Here is a 21,653-nt window from a genome sequence, read left to right as displayed (position 1 = left end):
GCATACAGTTTCGAATGGTACGGTGCGCTGAGGTGGAAAGTGCGTGAATGGACTTGTTGTGACCTGTTCAAAGGTAATGTCCAAGAATTTGACTGGAATGAACAATGAAAGTCGTGAAGACCTATAAACGTAATCAATCTTTAGCCCAAGAGTCGAGCCCGGATCCTCCAAATATAAGGTACACATTCTGGTCGCTGTACTTTCTATCTTCTGGGCGAGTAAATAAAACTGGCTAAAACGGACGATGCATGTAATACACTGGGGGGCAGATGTGAAATGCAAATAGAAGTTCTATCAGAAAATGCTGAAGCATGAGCATAGCATTGGGCCCCTTGAGTTTAATAACGCGATGTGCTTGGACATGGAGTTCAGCAGTGGAATCGTGAAGACACTGACGTAGCTTTAGTCCGCATACAAAGAGGACCATCTTCTGCAACATGACAAAGGGGACTCCGCAGCTTACCGACGTGCCAGGGCAACTCATGCCTACATCTTCCAACCGTAGTCACCGCTGTGACAACCTCAAGTTAAACTGAACATTTATTGATGTCCTGAGTAACTGCCAATTTTCAGATGTACCTTCGGCATGCATTATGCTAAAGGAACGGATTGCGAAGCTCTACATATCGCATATTCCTCGCCACTCTGACCCATTAACTTTTAATACTGATTACATTAATCCCTCAGATTTCGAACGACTCAAGTTCATCCTAAGCGGCGCCGTTTTCATCACGTAAACAAATTATAGCTTATACGTATAATGGTACAACCTCACTGCAAACCCAGGTTTTGTGTCGTCAGTAAAAATGAATAAAGTTTTATATAATTATAACTTTTGAAATAAGTTAGTAATTGTGTAATAATTTCATAATATAATTATTATTAGTAATATAACATTAATACATCATCATCATCAGTAATCTGTCAAGACGACAGGTCCACAATCTCTTCCAAAACAATTCCTCCACTTAATGCGATCTAGAGCTTTCTCCTTCAAATGACAGTACCCTCTTCTGTCCCCAAGGTCATCCAGCATCTTCTTACATCTTCTTGTCACTTCTATCTGCCCCTCTATCTTTCCTTCAATAACTTCTTTTAGAAGGCAGTTTCTGCGTAAAACATGACCAATCCAATTAGCCTTCCGTTTTCTTATTTCATGTAGGATATTCCTCTGCTCACTGACTCTAAATAACACTTCTTCATTTCTCACATAATCGGTCCAACTGATCTTCTCCATCCTTCTCCAACTTTCCAGATGTTTCTGATCTATTGCCCTAAGTGTCCATGTTTCAGCCCCATACAGAACTATGCTCCAAATGCAGCATTTCACTAGTTTCTTCCTCAAATTTAACTCCAATTTGCTGGTAAAAAGATTCTTCTTCTTGCTAAATGCAGCTTTTCGATATTTTTAAGCAATACATCTGAGTCAGTTCGCTGCTCTACAATTAGCTAAGTAAGTGACTGAGACAATATAGATAATAACCCTCTGAATTAATTTCTTCTTGTAAGGTTTGAGGTTCCCACGGCAGTGACTATGAAGAAAGCAGTCTTCTGGGATGTGGCACCGTGTAGATGTGCTGTTAACCGATGTTTCGGAGGAACGTATCGCCTCCATCTCCAGGGTAGAAGGAAAAGTAAGAAAATCCGCTAGTGAAGAGACAGTGAGAACAGGTGCAAGCAGACTAATGTTGGAAATACTCAGCTATATGAGAGCACTGAAGGAAGGGGGGACAAGTCTAAGTGGGTCTGGGACAGGAGCAAGGTTAGCGCAGGTATAGGGTTTGGTGTCGGGGGAGAAAGACAAGGTTAATGGGAGGGCATTGACCCTTGAGCAGGGGAGGGGCTACGTGAGTCGGTCATGGACTGTGTGGCCTGTGGATCTGGCGTCATGTGCCGGAAGGAGGGGAGGGGGGGTTAGGAAACAGATGAGAGGCTTCCATGACTTGCCTGGACAACCCCACCCCCACTCTCTGTTCATATTAATGCCCTCCCATTAATCCTGCCTCTCTCCCCCGACACAATACCCTATACTTGCCCTAACCTTGCTCCTGTCCCAGACCCTTCCCCTCAACCACACCACTGTTTTCTCATGTAGACTTGTCCCCCCCCCCTCAATGCTCTCATATAGCTGAGTTTATTTCCAACATTAGTCTGCTTGCACCTGTTCTCGCTGTCTCTTCGCTAGCGGATTTTCTTTTTTTTTGCTTCTACCCTGAAGATGGAGGCGATACGTTCCTCCGAAACGTCGGTTAACACCACATCTGCACGGAGGCACATCCCAGAACACTGCTTTCTTCATAATTTTTTCTTGTTTAGAAGAGGCTGTATTTTTTAAATTATTACATGACTTTTAACATAATGATCGAAGATGCTACAAGCCGGAAGGTCGCGGGTTCAAGTCCCGATGAGGTCATTGGATTTTTTCAGTTCACCTGATCCTTCCAGCCGCACTAGGCCCTGGGGTTCCACTCAGCGTCTAACAGAAATGAGTACCAGAAATTAATTAAATAATTTTCCTGGGGAGTAAAGTGCGGCCGGCGCGTAAGGCGACAACCTTACCGCCATCTGTGAGCCAACTGTCTAGATTCGGGTTCCATAAAAGTGAATTATCTACTGACTACTTGAACTACCAAAAGTTCCTTAAGGACGAAAGCGACAACAGAGTTTAGCTATCTATTAAAGCTAGAGACCAGAGATTTTCTACAAGTGAAGCAGGTTCGTGTATTCTGACAATCAGGTCTCGTCTAAAACACGCGACACGTGGCTCTTCCTACACTAATTACAGCCTGCATATCCAGTGTTAAGCAACGTCAATAGTAAGTGGCAAGTCAGTCAGCTACACAGTCAACATGTCATCAACTGAATGGCCATGCACAGAGACAAATCAATCAAACAAGCAGCCCGAACACCACATCTCGGCATGACTCGTAACTACTCTATAGGTTTCCAAATAAAGCGAGGTTTATGGGTGTTCTCATCTGCGCCTATTATAGTCGCTACAAGTCGAAAACAGGTGAACCGATTTTAATGAAATCTGATATTGAGGAATTAAACTGAAATTTGTCGGCCTTTTCAGGTTTGAGTTGAGTAACGGACATTCCGCATAGAAACATGCTTACTCATCAAAATTTTAATTCACTCGTAACTCGCAAAATATTTATCAGAGCCAAGTAGTTTAGATACAATATGCCGAGAAAAACAAAGAACACAATTTGTGATCAATAAACTTTCTTCGAGAGCAATTGCGGGTGAACCACACGTAGCGAAAGCGCCACAATCCTGCATTAGCGTGACGGCATAATGACGAAAACAGATGAACGGATGCACCTTGGGCTGTGGGATGTATATGGTGACACATCTCAGCCAGGCATGTAATAGCAGTGTCAGCTGTGCGTGGGTCTTACTCCCCCCCAACCCACCCCCCTCCACGAACAGAATTACAAGCTGATTTTCACGATCTCGTGATCATGCTAATGACGAATATCGAACATCTGAAGTTTTTCTCATGAAGAATATTAGAAGAGCTGATAAGCGAACTTCTGAGTGGGAACAATATTAACTGCACTACGCATAGAGCCCTGTTGCTCTGTGTGGTGCTAGACGCTGACTTCTTATGGCGGAGACTTAGATTCAATCCCGCATGACTTCACGTGAGTATTGTGATGGACAAAGTGACTCTGTAGATGGCTTTCCTCCAAATTTCGTTGGCTTCCACTTGGTAACGATAGTTTTTCATCACTGGTCCAACTCACCTGTCACCCTCCAGTGACATGTGCAGTAGCCCTGACAACGCAGCATATTATCACTTTCTCGGTGTTTGAGTTTGGGACTTCCTCTCCGACACAGCACTTGGCCGGATACAGGGTATGACCGCGTTTTCTGAATATCTGCGAGCAGTAAGAAACTCTTATGGATATATTTCTGTATGGAATTGGAAAAGAATAAAATGTCAGCTGCAGGAAATATTCAAACAGGACTATGATAATAGTCCGGAACTTCTATCCTACAAAGACGACTAGCGGAAGCAATGGATTTAGAGTTGAACTCTTTCGAGAAACGTAACTGGATGCTTAGGACACTTTATTTTTCTTGAAAGAGCACAATTTTATTGAGACATAAAGTAGACGATAATATTTATAGGATTTCTATATATCTGACAGAACCTATTACACTCTGGAGATAGTGACATATAGCTACCAATTTTTTCTATCCTCCTTCTGTTGCACATACTCGTATTTTTCTCGCGTTTACTCCCTCCTGATTTTAATCATTCTGCTTCCCGTCTATTTTATTCACTTCGACGGACTCCAGCGAGAAGTCTGCGATAAGTTCTTAGTTTTCTGACGGTACGAAATAAATTGAATGCAAATCGGATCGTACTTTGCCCTCCGCACTCAGCTGATGCAGCCCAGACCCTGAAAAACTTTTAAAATAAAGCCCCAAATTTCATGCGTGTTGCCGCATACAGAATGCTGATCTTTCAAGTAGGTCCCTGACAGCAACTTCCCCGTCATGCGGTATGTCCCCTTCTTTTTCGTTAAATATAGACCGCACGGAAAGTTTATAAAAAAAATGTATCATGATCTACCCGTGAGCTATTTTCGAAACAGGAAAATGTTAAATTTCTTCCATCTGACATAAATGGAGATTTAAGATGGAACCGCACAGACCAAACCACTCAATTCTTAGTGTAAGGCTCTTAGCTACTTCACTGGGAAAGTTTCTCTATTAGATGTCGGTCGGACAATTTCGCATCCCATATGCAGATAAACGGTACCTTCCTTCGCTCAGAAGCGCCTGCAGCTGGACCCAATCTTTGCCATAGCCCACGGCCTTAGGATGAATTTTAATATTATACCCCCATCCACAGCTATATCTCCCAAGTGATCTCTTCCCTTCAGGCATACCGATTCAAATTTTGAAAGCATTTATCATGTTCTCCATGCATTCTACATATCCAGCCCAATGTTTCCCTTTAGCGCAATCACACTGGCCATATATGGTGAAAAACAGGTATTAAATGGCATAGAAATATGTTACAAAAATTCTATTTCATGGAATAAGCTATTGTAACGGGGTTGGCCAGATCGTTGCTAAGCAACGGATCCATAGACAAACCTAAAAAATAGAGAGACAGCTTTCTATGGGGTCTGCAATGCTTCGGTAAAAATGTTTCAACAATAGAGGTTGTGTTTTCCGTCGGGTTCGTGCAAAGAAGTTATCTTAAAAACAAAGGGCGCCACGATCCAGTTCTGAGATCTGAGTTCCGAGTTCTCGGTAGAAGATAGCCACGGAAGGTTCGTCAGATTGTGAAGAATTATAGTGAACAGAAGGCTTCATTCATGTGTAACACTTGGAGTATGCCAATAAATCCTCTCATCCGAACCAGAACCCATCATTTGTCACTTGTACCACCCTACACGTGATAATATTATACTTTTTCCAACAATACATTATTTTGAAGAAAATACAGCGATTCGATCTGAATTGGTGGAAAGTAGGAGTTCAGAATGATATGAATTAAAATTAAATTCACGCAGAAAGTTTTAGTGTAAACTCCAAGGACTGAATTATCCGGATATCCGTCGAGTAATTCTGGAGGCGGAACATTGGACAAACGGCAATGTTCGGGGGATGGGCGTCTCAGCCAGGAGGAACAGATTTTCTCACCGACGTGATTTAACAATCGCTGCTATTGATCGTCGACTAAGAAGGACAGGAACATCTCAGCCTTTTGCTGCCAACTGGACAACAGAGAGATCCGCGCAGACACCTGACGTTGAGAAGCCCGTCCTGGACCATGGTGAAGAGAAAACAGGTGTCAGCACGTGGAGAGATTGCGACAGAAATAGAAATGATAGTGTGGGGCCTCAAGCCTGCAGATTTCCAACACAAGCGAATCTGTGCTGATGCTTTGCTGAACAATGTGCAGCCTGAGCCTCCCTTTTCTTTCGTCAGCGCTCTTTCTGGCGAGACAAGTTCTGGCAAGTTTTCACAATCCTCATGATATTATCCAATTCGGACACAAAAGACAGTTCAGCATTAATGCACGGGCAGGTGTTGTTGGCGAATGTCCGGCAGGCCCTTACGTTTTATCATGTAGGCATACAGGCGACTACTGCCGACTGCCCAGTCTAGTAGAAGATGTACCATTGGCTGCCATAGAATTCATGTACTCCTGCATGATGGTACACAAGCATGTTTCAGCCGTGTTGTTGGATAGATCCTCAATATCACCTTTTATGGCCGATAGATAGATGCAGAAGGGCCTCCTGCATGGCCCTTGTGCTAACCTCATTTGGATATCTACCTGTGGGGGAACTTAAACCACTTGTGCATTCAGCTTTTTTTTTTCACAACGAAAACCAATTCGCCAGAACACTGTGAACGCCTGCCAGACTATCCGCAAAAATCCCACAATCTTTGAACGGGATCAACAGACTACGATAACACTTGCTCAAACTTGTGTGGAGGACATTCTGAGCACTTGTAAATGCATCCTTCAGTACTCTAACTCGGAAAGTAAGCGACTGCGGACACAAATTTATATAAATTAATTTTCTTTTCTTGGTGCGTGGAGTTCGTCCTCTGAGTTTTCGCATATTTCTAATACAATGTGTGTGTGTATGTGTGTGTGTGTGCCTCTGTGAGTGCACACACACAGTATAAGAAACTTACTAACGGTGAATGGGAGTTCTGAAATGTCGCAGATCTGAGTCACCACAGCAAAGAATTGTCGAGTGTTAATATGTTCCATGAACATTAAGTTACTCTGTAGGTCACGAACGAATGAGCACTCCTATGCTTCAGTGCATCATATCTACTGTGCGAATACTGATTATGTTATGTTGTGGATGTTAAGTGTGTTTAGTACGTATTAAATATTGATTTGGAGCATTCCTCTCCTTTCCAAAACGAAGAGCTTACACGTAGAGCACTGAGCTACAATCATATCGTAAACTCCAATTTGAAACATGCATATTAATCAAAGTGGAAATCTGGTATACATCTCTACGGCTACTTGAGTCCACATCTCAATGAACACCACAATATAGTAGTTACTATAGGACTCTGAGGATGGTGTATAACACACAGAGATATTGGGTTTTCGGCCTTTATCCATCGTCCTGGTTTTAAGATAAGTAAGAACAACACGACGTTTCGGAAACTGGATCTGTTTCCGTCCTCAGGTGAGGGAAAACACCTATTCTGTTGGGTCCCTTAGAAAGAGCTAGCCTCAATCACTGGTCGACTGGCCTGCGCGCGCCTCTCGTATGATCTAGATATTTCCGACACTGCTCAGCTAACGCCGAGGGCTGAGGTTGCCCCAACAATAGAGAGAAAATTCCGGGAGGATGACATGCCAGTAACAGCAGTTGCAAAGCCCTAGAGGGAGCCCAATGCAGTTCGGTTGCAGTGCAGAGATGTACTGCACATTAATCTCACAGAGTTCAGGATGCCCATGAAACTGGTCAGTTTCAATAGCACAAGTGTTTGCGGAGGGTGGAACGATAAGATTCCCATAAAACCACATATTGCAACCTGTACATCTGATGCCATTTTTAACCTTAGTATTACAACCCGCTAGGAAATGTATCTTCGCAGAACTTCTATACAGAATGGAATCCACAATTATTTTAATTTTCATGTCAATAGGAACTTCAACATAACGATTTCCTGGGGGGGGGGGAAATCTTCTTTAATACAATGAGAATAATTAATTACAGGTAAACTGTGTCCTGACAATTCTTTCATTAATGATGGAACGTCCATAAGTTGGCTTTGAGGAATAAAGATTATATAGCCCAAATGTACATACACGTAAATCCCAGAGTCATTTATGCTAAAATTTGTAATCGCAAATAATTCCTTTTAAAGTTGTACTTGTATTTCTTATAATTGGGAGTGGATTTCTCTGGATTCAGATAGTGTATAACAAGTAGTTCAACTGACCGGTGATTTCAACGGGAAATTCTATATTTTTATAATAATTTTACAACTTTTCACACTTGTTTCCATAGAGAAATCTACAAATAATACGCATGGCCCTAACAGCAGTAGCCTCATGACGACTAGCGAAGTCAAATCCTGTACCTGACAGTGTTAAGACTCATATGTAATTATATAACGCTGTGTGTGATTGTGCCTATATGTATAACATGAGGCTCTATTGTTTGAAAGCGAAGGAATCAATATCCATATTAATTCCGAGAAGTAAGAAAGTCCTTGGGGTCGGAACGGGAGGAACGGAGAAAGAGAAAGTAATATTGATCACTTAGTGGGGCCGCAGGACACGATTCATTCTTCTGGAGTTCAGAACTGTGGTCTGTAGATAATAGACAAATTGCCTGTTGTAACTGATCAAGTCTTACCCCTTGAGGTGCCGCTGAGGGAGGAGGACGATGCTCCAGCGGGGTCTGCCTTGTCTTCATTCCCATAATGCTTCAGCTTAAGCAGCTCCACTTCCAACTCGTCTTTCTGGAACAAGAGAAAATGTAGCTCACTTTCCTTACATACGGATCTGGCGAAAGTTTCCTTTATTCTTAAAGTAAACTGTACTGAAACAACAAAATTCTTTATTTGTTACTGCGCTGTTATGTATGCTCACAAAGATTAGTACGTTACAGAACGTGACACAGTGTCGTCTGGCAGAAAGTTACAAACTTTCGGAGGAATCTGCTTCCTCCATCTTCAAGGTAGATTAAACGCCTCCTAACAAAAGGAAAATTTACCGGAATGCCTATAAGCTGAAATGAAATAATTATTTCGCTTCACCCTTAAATGACAGTCTTATGAATACATACTCATATTCCCGTCGGTGACTGCAGTGTTATCTTTCTGATATACTCGAATATTAGGCCGTACCATACTCAAGCGGTTAGTCGCCGGCTTCCCACCGCGGCGGCCCGGGTTCGAGCCCGGGTCTGGTCAAGTGGGGTTTGTGGTGGACAAAGAGGCTCAGGTTTTCTCCAAGTGCTTAGGTTTCCCTTACCAATTTTCATTCCACCAAATTCCATCATCATAATCACCCGGGGCACTTACAACAGGCCAACCAGTGACCGACGTGCCGAGTGGACCCAGCTGCATTCCACCCCCCACTATGCGAATTAAAAAAAATACCCGCATATTTGTCAGAATATGGTGTATTATGACATAGGCATATTTTTCATTGACGGATGGAAGATCAGCTAAGATCACCGTCTTCTGGTATGTTAAAATACGTAGGAAAGAAGTGGTATGAACTTCTTCCGTATTCAGGGTATTTTATTCTATCCTAAAGATAAGAAAACAAGTTCTAGTTCGGCCGCCTATCTTGAGTGAGGATTGCAAGGTCCTCCTCAGTCGCTCCAGGTAATTCGAGATCGTGCCTCGGATCGCTTCCTTCCAAATCCTTTCTACTTCACTGATATATCAAGCATCACACCTTTCAGCGTTTCACTTACGCTTACACCACCAGAGAAAATATACACCACTAGTCTCTTACTGGCACGGTGTCGCATGGAGATTGCTTCATGTCTCGAACGGTTACTAAAAACGAAACAGCTGTGGACAGAGTCGAAACAAATAAGGTGCTGAACGCAGGATGGCGCACGAAATGATGCAGTAATTGATTTAGCATTAATTAGAGAACCATGTAATGAACGATATTTTGTAACGTGGTAATCATGAAGATTAGTGCTTACCCTTTCCGAGATCGCTAGTGTCGCGCTGTTCCTGCTCATGTGCCAGTTTACACAAGATGTCTGACAAAGGAAGACAGCCTGTAAAACAACGCATATGCACAGTGTTGTGCTTTACTGAAACAAGAAATGTTGTGGTCACACAGAGGTGGGTTTCGGCCCATTTTCAAACGTGATGGCCGCCTTAATTTAAAACAATTCACAAACTTTATTACCAGTATAATGATCGTTCAGTGCTGGAGAGGACATGTTGCCGGCCTTCACCTGTTCGTTCTCCGGAGAACATTGACACTGTCAGGGTGGCGCTGCAGAGAAACCCCAGTAAATGAACAAGGAAGCCTGCAGCACAACGAGGGATATCCAGACTATTGGTGAAATGAATATTGGAAAGTAATTTGAATTTGTATTCATGCAAGATGTTTGTTGCCTAAATTTACAGTTAAAGCAAACATCAAAGAATGGCTCAATGGGCTCAGAATAATGAGGTATCGTGCAACAATGTTTGGTTTTCTGACGAGGCACACTTCCACTTGGATGGTGTACGATTTTGGGCGTCAGAGAATCCACGTGTGATTCATGAGAAGGTGCACCATGCACCGAGAAGTACAGTCTGGGTCGCCATCTCAAGTCATGGCCTGCTAGGGCCAACTTACTTTGAAGACACAGTGAACAGTGAGCGCTATTTACGCATGTTGCGCAGTACTGTTGTGCCTCATCTTCTTGCCAACTCAGTGGTTCATACAGGATGGAGCCAGGCCGCACACAGCGAATGTTGTTCTGGACTTTCTGCATGACATTTTGGATTCGCGTGTCATTTCAAACCGATTCCCTGATCGTTTCTGATGTGGACAGAACTGGCCCTCGAATAGACTTGATTTAAATCCATATGGATACTTTCTTTGGGGAAGATATTTTTCCGAAGAAGAATGCATATAGGGTATTGGTGGGAAAGCCAGAAGGAAAGAGACCACTGGGAAGACAAAGGGGTAGGTGGGTGGACAATGTTAAAATCTTAGAGAGATAGGATGGGATGGGATGGATTTGATTGATCTGGCTCAGGGCAGGTACCAGTCTCTTGTGAACACGGTAATGAACCTTCAGGTTCCATAAAATGCTGGGAAATTCTTGAGTAGCCGCAGATTTGGCTTCTCCTCAAGACGGGCTCAGCTCCATATGTAAGGAAATAAGTAAAGCCACAGACAACAATGGAACTGAGAGCACTAATCATTCAGGCCTCCAACGAACTAACTGAGGATATGTTCCGTCGAGTAATCAACATCACGGTTCGAGTTGAAGAGGTCACCAGACATAATGGTGGTCCCACTGAAAACTTGATTCACAGAGGATAAATTTCCATGAAATTGTTTTTCTTTCTGTCTGTGGAAGTCTGTGGGCGCGGCTATTGCGCAACAATAAGGAACGCCGATACCAGCCGTACCGCGCTCGCTGCTATGCAACGTTGCGGTAAACATTCCTTTGCAAAAATATAGGCTGTTTTCTCTGCGTGGTCAGTGAGGAGGCTATACATACAACGAGATTCCAGGAATAATCAAGGGAATGTTTTCCGTAATTGAGTGTGTTCGAGTATCTGAGAGTGTTTCAGTTTTTAAGTTAATGTAGCGACGTTCAAGTCAGTCGTAAGTTGGAGGAGCGAATTGAAACCATGAGCACAGGAGACTAAGTGTTTATTACTGTATTCACCAGAGCCTAACCTCTAATCTATATCGTACTTTCCCAAGGAGTCTCTTTCCTTGAGGTTTGTCAGCTAAGATAATGTATGCATATTGACAAGGACAGAAATGAATTCCCCATTATCATTTCTCGTTTAAAATTATATTCGTGAAATTAAAAGTTTGATATAACAGCAGTCTGCTGTCTTCAGGAATTATCGCCATGTAGTCCTCTGGATACTTTCAACGGTTCAAAGGTATCTTCTGCCTCTATATTCAGGGTGCATCAGACGACGGATGTCATAGAAATGTAAGATATAATGGTAAGTATCCATCAGGCTACAAAGCGTCACATCCCAGAAGAGAGCCTTCACAGGCTCCTCCGCAGCTCTCACGTGAATAAGATGTGGATGTGCACGAACCCGCTCAGTCAAGATGGCGGCGTCACGGAGGCGGACAGGCATGCAGACTGTAGGACCATTGAAACGCATTTGCGGGGAGCGTTCATTTTGTTCTGCAACAAATTATTCTATGATGCACGCGTTTCATGGCACGTGAAATGAAAGACCTCATTAGTACGAAACAGAAAAATATCAGCAATTACTACGTACAAAAATACTAGTACATTTAATTATAACAATCTATTAACATATAAAATAATAACAAATTAATAAGTCAAATCCAAAAACAATTTCACCATTGTCTGCAGCGTATCAGCTGAGCTGCATCTGAATTGAAATATTGACTGATAATTATATTATCGTCACAATATGCGGATTACTGGTCGGTTTTGTGGCGTATTGCTAGAATTGCAATCAGAATCGAACGTATATGATGAGGCATGTGCCATTATTGGTCATATTCAGCAAACATGTGTTCTGTAATTTCAAATTGAGCGGAGGTTTGGGCACCTATTCGCGTTGTCAATTTTAACAAATTCTGATACAGTTCATTAAATAATCACAAGCTGTAGAGCTGCAGTGCTGCAGTGCACCTACTCAAGAAATTCCCCGCGTTATATGGAATTCGAAGGTTTATCACCGTGTTAAAAGAGCCCTCTAACTGTCCATACCCTGAGCCACATCGATCTATTCCTTATCACCCCACTCTCTCTCGAAGATCCGTTTTAATATTGTTCACCCACTTACGTCTTGAACTTCCCAGTGGTTTATTTTCTTTTGCTTTCACAACAATATCCAATATGCAGTCCTCTTCTCCCCTATTCCAGCTACATATTCTGCCCATCTCATCCATCTGTCCTGACTCAGTCTTGTGACTTTCCTTCTCCCTTTCAGGAGAATATTAGTTTAGTAACCTAACTAGGTCATAAACGCTTATTTCCACACATTTTCCAGTTAATTCACAATGAATAGTCCATCTGACGCTATTTAAGTTGTGTAGTTGAAAGAGCGTTGCTAAAGGTCACTAAAACGAATTACTTATTACGCAAGTTGCGGGTAGCAGAGAAGTGGTGAGAATTAGTTCCGTATGGTTAGCAAGTGTTCTCAACAGAATTATGCCCTATGACTGAGGGGCTAAATGTAGCGCCAGAGGTCTGGATAGACGGACAGATCAATAGAAATATATTCGTATATAGTATAAATCGACAGGTAGGTAAGTAACTCCATAAATGGAGAAACATGTTGTTAGCTAGGTAGGTAGGTAGGTAGGTAGGTAGGAAAGATAGTTAGGTAATGGATAACGATTTTATAATAACTTTAATGAAGAATATGGAGTTTACAGTGTATATCACAGACACCTAACGCTGTATATAGCACGTGAGACAGCGAAATAGTCGGATGAGGTAAGGGAAAAATGTGAAGCTATCCCTGTAACAGTCTATGGAAGGGGTTGTGTGAAGACATTCGGTTCACAGATGGCGGTGAGGTTGTCAGCCCTTTGCCCCCAGGAAGATTCATGTCACTGTTTTCTCGTAGAGGCTGAGTCGATCCCAGGGTCATAGTGTGGCTGGAAGGATTACGGCAATTGAAATATCTACTGACCTCATAGGGAATGGAATCCGCGACCTTCTCGCTTGTAGCATAGTCTGCACGTGCAATGGATACAGCTTTGAACTGAGCAGAGGCTGTCCTCTCTTCATTTTCGGGGTGTTTGTACAGCCAGTAAGTGCTGAACTGCGTCACATCCTGTAACGCCGTTGTATGCATAGGCGATATTGCAGTAGGAGTAAAAACCATTTGATTGTGCCCGCTGCGTGATTCTGAGCGAGCGGCGTATCTTGACATAATGTTCGTTAGATGGCAGTCTCGGCGAGCACAGACAGATACACGTACGTACATATATTGGTCAGACTAATGAATAGAAAGATATATTGTATATATACTATATATACATATATATATATATATATATATATATATACTGTTGGGTAACAGCCGTGATTGGAGATTTCTGTGGCTTAACGATTTCTGCATAGAGCAAACACGCCACATTATAGGGTTACTACAAATGATTCATTCCATTTCAAAACACTATATTTTCCAAAGTAGTATACATACGAACATGATTGGTACATAAAAAGAACCGCAAACTCGCCAAGTTTACATCGTGATACACCAGTTGGCAGCATGAGTGCAGTGCCTCACAAAATGGCGACGAAGCTGGAAAAGAGTTTCTGTGTGTTGGAATATGCGAGATGTTCGTCTGTTATTGCAGTGCAGCGTGCATTCACAGCAGAGCACAGAAAATAACCGGCATGTAAACAGAGCATTCTGCGGTGGTAACGGCAGTTTAAGGATACTGGTTGTCTGTGTAAACGGAGAAGCACGGGGCGACCAATATCGTGTTTTGAAATGGAATGAATCATTTGTAGTAATCCTGTATATTGGATTGCCAGGACGCGCACGCACACAAGCATCCGACACAGATGAATCTTTGAACGTTTCATAACGCTGTTCACATTATAAAATCTAATAGCCCTGGATAAAGTGATCATGAATTGAAGTGTAGAGCGTTACTCCGTAATTAAGAAGCGGAGGCCCGGCACAGTACAGTTGCTTAGTACGTGCTGCTGCACATAATGCTCATTCGCAGGAAGGGGAGTTACGTGGGAACTCAGAAAATGAGAAATACGAAAAACACTGCAAATTCAGAGATCGTAAGATGAGTGGATTCCAGAAGGGAGCTAGGGTCTGTATAAATTGTGAGTCACGTGTGAGGGTTATCTTGGTGGCTTTGTTGTTGAGACGGAACATTTTATAACGAGAGACACCATAGCTGGTTGTTAAGTAGTTAAAATATTCGAACTCACGTCTCTTTGTGCAGTTGTGTGCGGTGCTTCACAGTGCCTGACGAGTGGCACACGGATATCCAGTGGAGTGTGGGGGCGTGGGCTGGGCTATCTGACTCACAATGAGGTCTAGGGACATTCTCGCGAACATAATACTGAACGGAATGTTTCAAAAAAGTATGGGGATTTCCAGACTAGCTCATCGACTGTAGTTTCCGAAGAAACTCCCAGTTACTGACTTCATTAACTCGTTTTTGTGCTTTGAAGTAACACTTTCTGTGTGACTTTATACAGATTACTTATCAGTACACGTGAAAGGTCTTTTTTATTGCTAGTGGGGTGGGACTAAGTCCCTTGTACTGCGGCCACTTCTGGCTTATTGTACCAGCCCCAGATGATAGGTGAGGGTGATTGTGGAGCAATTGGTGGAAAGAAGATTGGCAGGGGAAACCGAAGTACTCGGAGAAAACCTGCCCCAGCGCCACTTTGTCCACCACAAATTCCATTTGACCAGACTCGGGATCGAACCTGGGCCGCCGCGGTGGGAAGCCAGCGACTAACCGCTTGAGGTATGGCGCGCACCTGAAAGGTTAGACAGACACGCACAACGAAACACTTCATAATTTGTACTTCACCAAATACAGAATGGGGCGCAGAAACTTCCTTTTTTTGAAGGCGAATAAAAGAAAAATTATTGCTGATAGACAAAATTTATGTTTAGCTAATGAAAGAACATACTTTAAAGTTTTAAATCATGTAGTTTTAAACAATATATCTTGAAGATGGTGGCCCATTCAGCTATTCCACGGTACGTAACTTACAGCAGATAATTCTTCGTTAAATGAAAGAGATTGGATAGGCACAATGTTGTACACAGAAGAATACAAGGAATGTGACAAACTGTTAAAACCTTTATTAGGCCTAGAAACACAAAATAATATCACATGCACACCCTTTGCTGAGCAACTTGTTGCTAAACAAGTTCCCGCAAAGAGAGATTCTTGGTAAACAGTCCGTTGCTGAGTTACGCAAAAATAGAGAGGAAGCTGTTTCCCGTGTCTGCGGTGACATCACAACGGTGGACAGTGATCACATGACATATGCTTTCTGTAGATCCGACCGACTAGCCGGTAGGCTGGCTGGTTAGCGATCACGCGATGTGTTATTGTAGGTCCATGTCCGTTCCTCGGCTATATAAGAAAAAGCGCTTACAAGTAACGACCGCCTCTGTGGTCTAGTGGTCAGAGTTCCTGGCTACAGATCCAGAGGTCCGGGTTCGATTCCCGGCGCTACCAGATTTTCTGAGAAGTAGTGGGTCTGGAACGGGGTCCACTCAGCCTCGTGAGGATAATCGAGGAGCTATTTCAAGGAAACAGCAGCTCCGGTCTAGAAAGCCGAGATTAAAGGCCGTGGAGATTCATTGCGCTGACCACGTGACACACTCTATACGCTAAATTTGGCACTAACTTCGCCGACAAACGGCGGTCGCTCGGTCGGTATAGTTCGCTTGCGGCGTAAAACCACGGAGTTTAGTTTTTTTAGTTACAAGTAACGAATAAGAGCGCAGAAACACGTGAACAAGCCAACAAGGAGATAGCCACGGGAAGTTCGTAGTTGAAGAACTAGAAGTCGGCCTGTGAAGACTTTACGTGTGATTGGAAGACTTCATTTATGTATAATATTTGGAGAGTGTGACTCAGTGAGACTGTTGTAGTTCCTGTGTTATAAACCCGTGAAGACTGTGAAGATAGACTGAAAAGATTAGTGTGGAGTGATGGTACATTGTGTCAAGCAGCAACAGTGTAATAAGTAATTGTAGTTACAACCTGTAGGTTATTAATAAATTCAATTACCAGTCCAAATCCTCGTCTTAGTCACTGTAACATGTGACAATAATTTCTCATGAAAATATGAATAAAGCGAAAATATGTTGACAATTTTCTGTCAGAAATATCTCTGAATACGAGTGTATCACACCTTGAATGGGTAACATTACGGATGAAAATTCCGGTACGGTGATGCAGGTTCCCATTATTTATTGAAAATAAAATGTATTAACTTTCTAAACGATCTCCGTCACAATCTTAAGATCACGCAATCTCAAAGACGTTTTAGGCACATAATACAAGTTTCAGTGCTAAATTTAATCATATATATTTTCTTTGTATGACGGGTCGTTTTGAGAAAAGGAGTGTCTATATATATATATATCCCATGTAAAATTTCAGTTGTACTGATCAACAAACCTGAAGTGATTACTGTCTCTGAGACATGGTGCGTTGTGGTATGGTAGAGAAATATATTTCGGAGGAATCTGTTGATTCCATCTTCACGGTAACCATGCAGATGGACGCAGCTTGTTTGTCCAAAGCGTTGGTACTTTTCTAGCAGACTACTCGGGGCTAAGACCAAAAAGGCAGCAACCTTCATACTAAACAGTGCCAGAATTAAATTCGTCCAACTATCTTCCTATACGGACAACAAATTCCAAATTTAATTAAAATCGGCTTATTAATTGTATTTATATAAGAATGCTTATAACCAGACTGCACTACTTTTTCTTCGGTTAAGAACAATTAATATAATTTGTGGCCGTTCTCTCTTGCCCTCATCACCTCTCACTTTAGCCAGAAGCTTTTCTGTTCGGACGTTGGCAACCAACTCCTTCCATTCGACGGCCGAGCTAATAACGGATTCTTCTCTGGTATCCGCGTTGGTTATTAGTTATTTCACCCGTCGGTCCATTCTGCAGAAATTGTCTTGTATCGCCTTCGCTGCTCTGCCCTCTGCATTTTCAATTCCGTACCAATTCTGGTTCTGCAGCTCTTCTGTCCGGATCTGTGCTACGGCGTGTTGATATGTGCGTGTCTTTCTTTCTCACTCTGATACTCTTACCTTTCCCATCCCTGCCTTTCTTTTAGCTCCGCTTTCTTTCTTCATTTCGTTTCATCTTATTCATTCAATTCCTTTTTGCTTCTCTTCCCTCTGACTACTATTCTATTTGTTTCTACTCAACCTTTTTCACGTCTCGACGAACCGGGTAAATTGAATCAAGCGACAGAGCTCGTGACTTGTATTTATGAGGTACCCAGTTCGAGTCTCGGCTGGGACACCGAGTATCTCTATCAAGGCATCTGGCTTTCCTCCCTTCCTTCAGCCCATTTCCGAAAGACGGCGCAGAATTAGACCACGACCGTTTCCAGCATATTGTGGCATGTCTATAGTGGAGTCTGAGCAAGGCGTCCATTGCCAGGCAACGGCTTGGTAAACAACGTCTAGACGACGGAATAAAGGTTCGATTCCTGGCAGGGCCGAGATTTTTCTTTCCTTCAGCCTCCAGACCAACTCTGGGGCTCATCCAGCTTCCTATATCCAGTGTTTACTGCGTAGCTTTTAGGGAGTAAAGTGGCACGAACATGAAGCTTACCCTCACGTCCATCTAGTGACGAGGTTATGCATGCTTGGAGCGCTTGGAACTGTACCTCCACTCAGTCACGCGATTTCATGGTTTGGTGCTCAATTAAGCATAGGCACAACTTTATCTTTACATTATGAAACGTCGTTACATAACGATTAGATACAAGAGCACCCTTTCCTGATCTTCAAACAGGCCTACTTCGAAGCTCACCGTGATAAATATATATTTCTTTTGACGCTACATAAGCTTTGTTGTTCGTGCAGTCACTGAAACAATCGAATGGTTTACTGCATTTCAGAGATTCGTGGCCTGCATACAAAAGAGCGCTAGCTGCTGGAATATGACAAGGAATGCGGTGAAAGTCAACTGCTTGCACGCTGGTTTCTTGCTTGCTCTATTTTTCGACCCTGAAGATGGAGGTGACACGTTTTTCTGAAACACTGGTTACTTTCAACGTACTACACGGCGTTATATCGCAGAAGATAGAAGTATTCAGAACCACCGCTCTGAGAATTCACAAACTGACTTGCTTCGTTCGCTCTATCGACATTTCGCTTGCTATGAACGCCATGACGTAGTGACCGGCAGTCCTCCCTTCGTCGTGCTCTGAAGGTTCCGAAATTGAATGCCTGTCCCCAGACAGTCTAAACGTTTTTAAGTTTTCAGAGAGTTTAGTGGCCGTTGCCAGACTTCATGGCGGTGCTTTAAAACAGAGCTTCTTTTGCATTTCGTCATTCATAACCACGCTCTTATTCGATGCTACACGGGCTATCTACTTAGTTGATAGGGCGCCGTTAAATAAATGAAAGGCTTTTCAGTAACCCGCCCATTCACTCACTCAACGCTCATCATTTTGCCTTCCCGTCCGCTGTCCCACACACGTGTGACGTGCTGTGAACTGTACGTGTTCAAATTCTTTTTTACTTCGGTTCGAATACATTCAAAAGACCGTGCCTCAGAGCTTCCACGGGGATTTGTAATATTTTTTGATATTGTGAACTTTGGTCTACTGGGACTGTTGTGCTGACGTCAGAGAGATTTCTATAGCAGTGCATTTTGTTATTGGGTTTCATTATGGGAAGTATTCCAGCTACAAGATAGTCCTAGCTTGCATTTTTGGCGTGTTTACATAGACACTAAATTGCAAGTCTGCAATACACACTTGCGACTTGAAGTTCACTCTGAGTGTTGCCGTTCCTATACATATGGAGATAAATTGTATTCTGTTCGCTCCGATGCTGACATTCTCAAAAATATACACGAATTTGGTTTCATCCAATGCTATAACATTGGAGCAAACGTATGTTTTTACACGCTCGGTCTGAGGGGCACTCAGTAGCGTAGTTGGTGGAAGCACTATGCTACAAGCCGGAAGGTCGCAGTTTCCATTCCTGATGAGGTCACTGGATTTTTCAATTGATCAAATCCTTCCAGCAGTACTGGGGGTGAGCCGACTGTCTAAAAAATGTGGGGTCCTTCACGTCTCACTACCCTATGGGCCTCCAAGGCTTCACCTTCCTTATACCCGGCCTAATACAAAGAATACGCAGATTCGAGAGTATGAAAAACTCCTACAAATTTTGGGACTTATAAATATTACATAACTCAGTATAGTGACTAGTTTATCCAGGAATCAGGGTTCGAGTCCTGGCAAGGAACACAGATGTTCCCTTCTCGACAGCTTCCACAATGTAGTAAGTTCCATAAATAAAGCTTGGAACATGCTCCGACGGGAAGATAACCACTTAATTGTCGCCTCATCTGAGACTGAAGCCACCGTTAATGGCCGAACATTGTGACGCAAGATTTTAATGATGAGGAGAGGAAAGAGGGGGTGGAATGTAATATATTTAGAAGAGGGCGATTTTCGTGTCACTTTTAAAATAACTGATCCTGTGCCATAATTTAGGCGGGGTTCCTCTCGACGGAGACCAATATTCACTTCCGGCTGTGATTCGCAGTCAACGGACTAACGCCTAAGCAGGTTTCTTCTCAGAGTGCCTGCGGCTTTCTCCTGCTAATCATTCAATTACTGCATCATATCCATCACCGCCTCTTCAAGCAGTACATTGGCACGTCCTGGGGGGTTCACCTCCGTCTCGGCTCTTGCGTCGTTACAGAGTCAGAACGTCAGAAACCGCTGATGTAATCAGGTGAGCAATGTCAATCATGAGTGGTATTAGGATCCAGTTTTGGAATCTTGTCTGAGGCTCACCCTCTCCTAAGTAATGACTTTCATTTTTTAATTGCCAGTTATTTCCAGAAAATTGTCTTGATGTAAGTCACTGCCATGTCCTCCTTCATTCCTTCCAGTTTCGGCGTATACGCCACTCATCGGTGCCGAAACAACGTATGCCGCGTGCTTCAGACTGACGCTGATCATTCTGAGCCCTTATTTATTTTGATGATTATAGATGACCATGAAATTTATTTCTAATTAATTTTCGGTAATTTAAATTTGAAAAGTCTTATGTTTCGATATTACTGGAAATGTATCGTGATCTATAATATCGTATTTCATCGTCTGGGACGTGCAATGCGGTATTTAAGTTGAAAATTTCTATATTCTGGCAGGACCAAGGAGTCCGGGGTTATGACATTTACGATCAGTCATAAATTTAGCTCGGGTATAGGGAACCGGACAGGTCAGAGCTTGTTACAATTGCCTGTGAATGGGGGCCAGTATGATTGAGTTGCCTCGTTCAAGCTTCCCACGGAAGATGGGATGAAAATGTATATGTCAACACCATCTTTCGAATTCCCGGCGTGGGGGTGCAAGCCATTCCACAAAAGGGGAGACTTTCACAATATTCCGAACTGAACGGACGTGACCCTTGCACTCTCCGGGACATAGCTAGCCGATAGTGTAACGCTGTAACTTAAAGCTAAGAATACATTAATTTAACAGTGTGGTGAATTAGCAGGTGAATAAACGTCAATTGGCTCAACTCTCAGAAAACGCTTTCTTCGGCATCGCTACCCTGAGACTCATGCGAACCGACCCAGCTAGTTTCCCGTACCTATACCGATCTTCCTTAGTTTGATCTGTGAGGACAACTTCCAGTAGCCATCATACACTGTCCTAAGGTAGAAACAGGTGTAGCAGGGATAGCACCATACCGACTGCGCCGATACAAGCAAAGGCGGGTTGGAAAAGAGCGGTGTTAAGACTAACGGTAAGTTGCAGTAGCTCAGGAGCCTGCTATTCCCGCCAGGGCACAGCTACTTTCCCTCGCTACAAAGTGCATCCGTTTCTGAGTTTCTTTTCTAATCATCCTGCACCTCATTCACATTTTTAATTTTATTTATATAATATTTACGTTTTCTCTTCTTCCACTAAACGTTTATTCATCCCAACTCTATTTTCCAAATTACATTTAATCGTAAGTAAAAAATTTGGTAGATCCTTAAAATGTTACCTTCCTTTGTGCTAATTGCTCATTAGTACCAACCACTTCCTGCGTAATAAGTCCTTTCTTCATTTTCTCGTTTCGGTATTGTTCAGCAGTTTCTGCATAGCAGTTTTCTCTCCTTGGCATAGGCTACAAATTTCTTTCTATAACTCTCTTGTATTTCCTCCACTGTCCATATTCCAAATTTCCCTCCGTGCTGCGAATCTCTCTCTCTCTCTCTCT

General features: G+C 42.8%; 1 protein-coding gene across 2 annotated transcripts in view; it reads right to left on the bottom strand.

Moving 5' to 3' along the window:
• Positions 1-21,653, bottom strand: part of LOC111866363 — a 270,515-nt gene that overhangs the window by 74,963 nt on the left and 173,899 nt on the right. For both annotated transcript variants that reach the window (XM_023855240.2, XM_023855241.2), the window contains exon 3: positions 8,373-8,478. In XM_023855240.2, the coding sequence (XP_023711008.1) occupies positions 8,373-8,478 (106 nt within the window). The remainder of the gene's footprint in view (positions 1-8,372; positions 8,479-21,653) is intronic.

The sequence above is a fragment of the Cryptotermes secundus genome, unplaced genomic scaffold (genome assembly GCF_002891405.2).
Source record: "Cryptotermes secundus unplaced genomic scaffold, Csec_1.0 scaffold497, whole genome shotgun sequence".
In the NCBI taxonomy this organism is placed as follows: domain Eukaryota; kingdom Metazoa; phylum Arthropoda; class Insecta; order Blattodea; family Kalotermitidae; genus Cryptotermes; species Cryptotermes secundus.
Note: the sequence above shows the minus strand (reverse complement) of the source record. Positions and strands in the feature narration are given on the sequence as shown.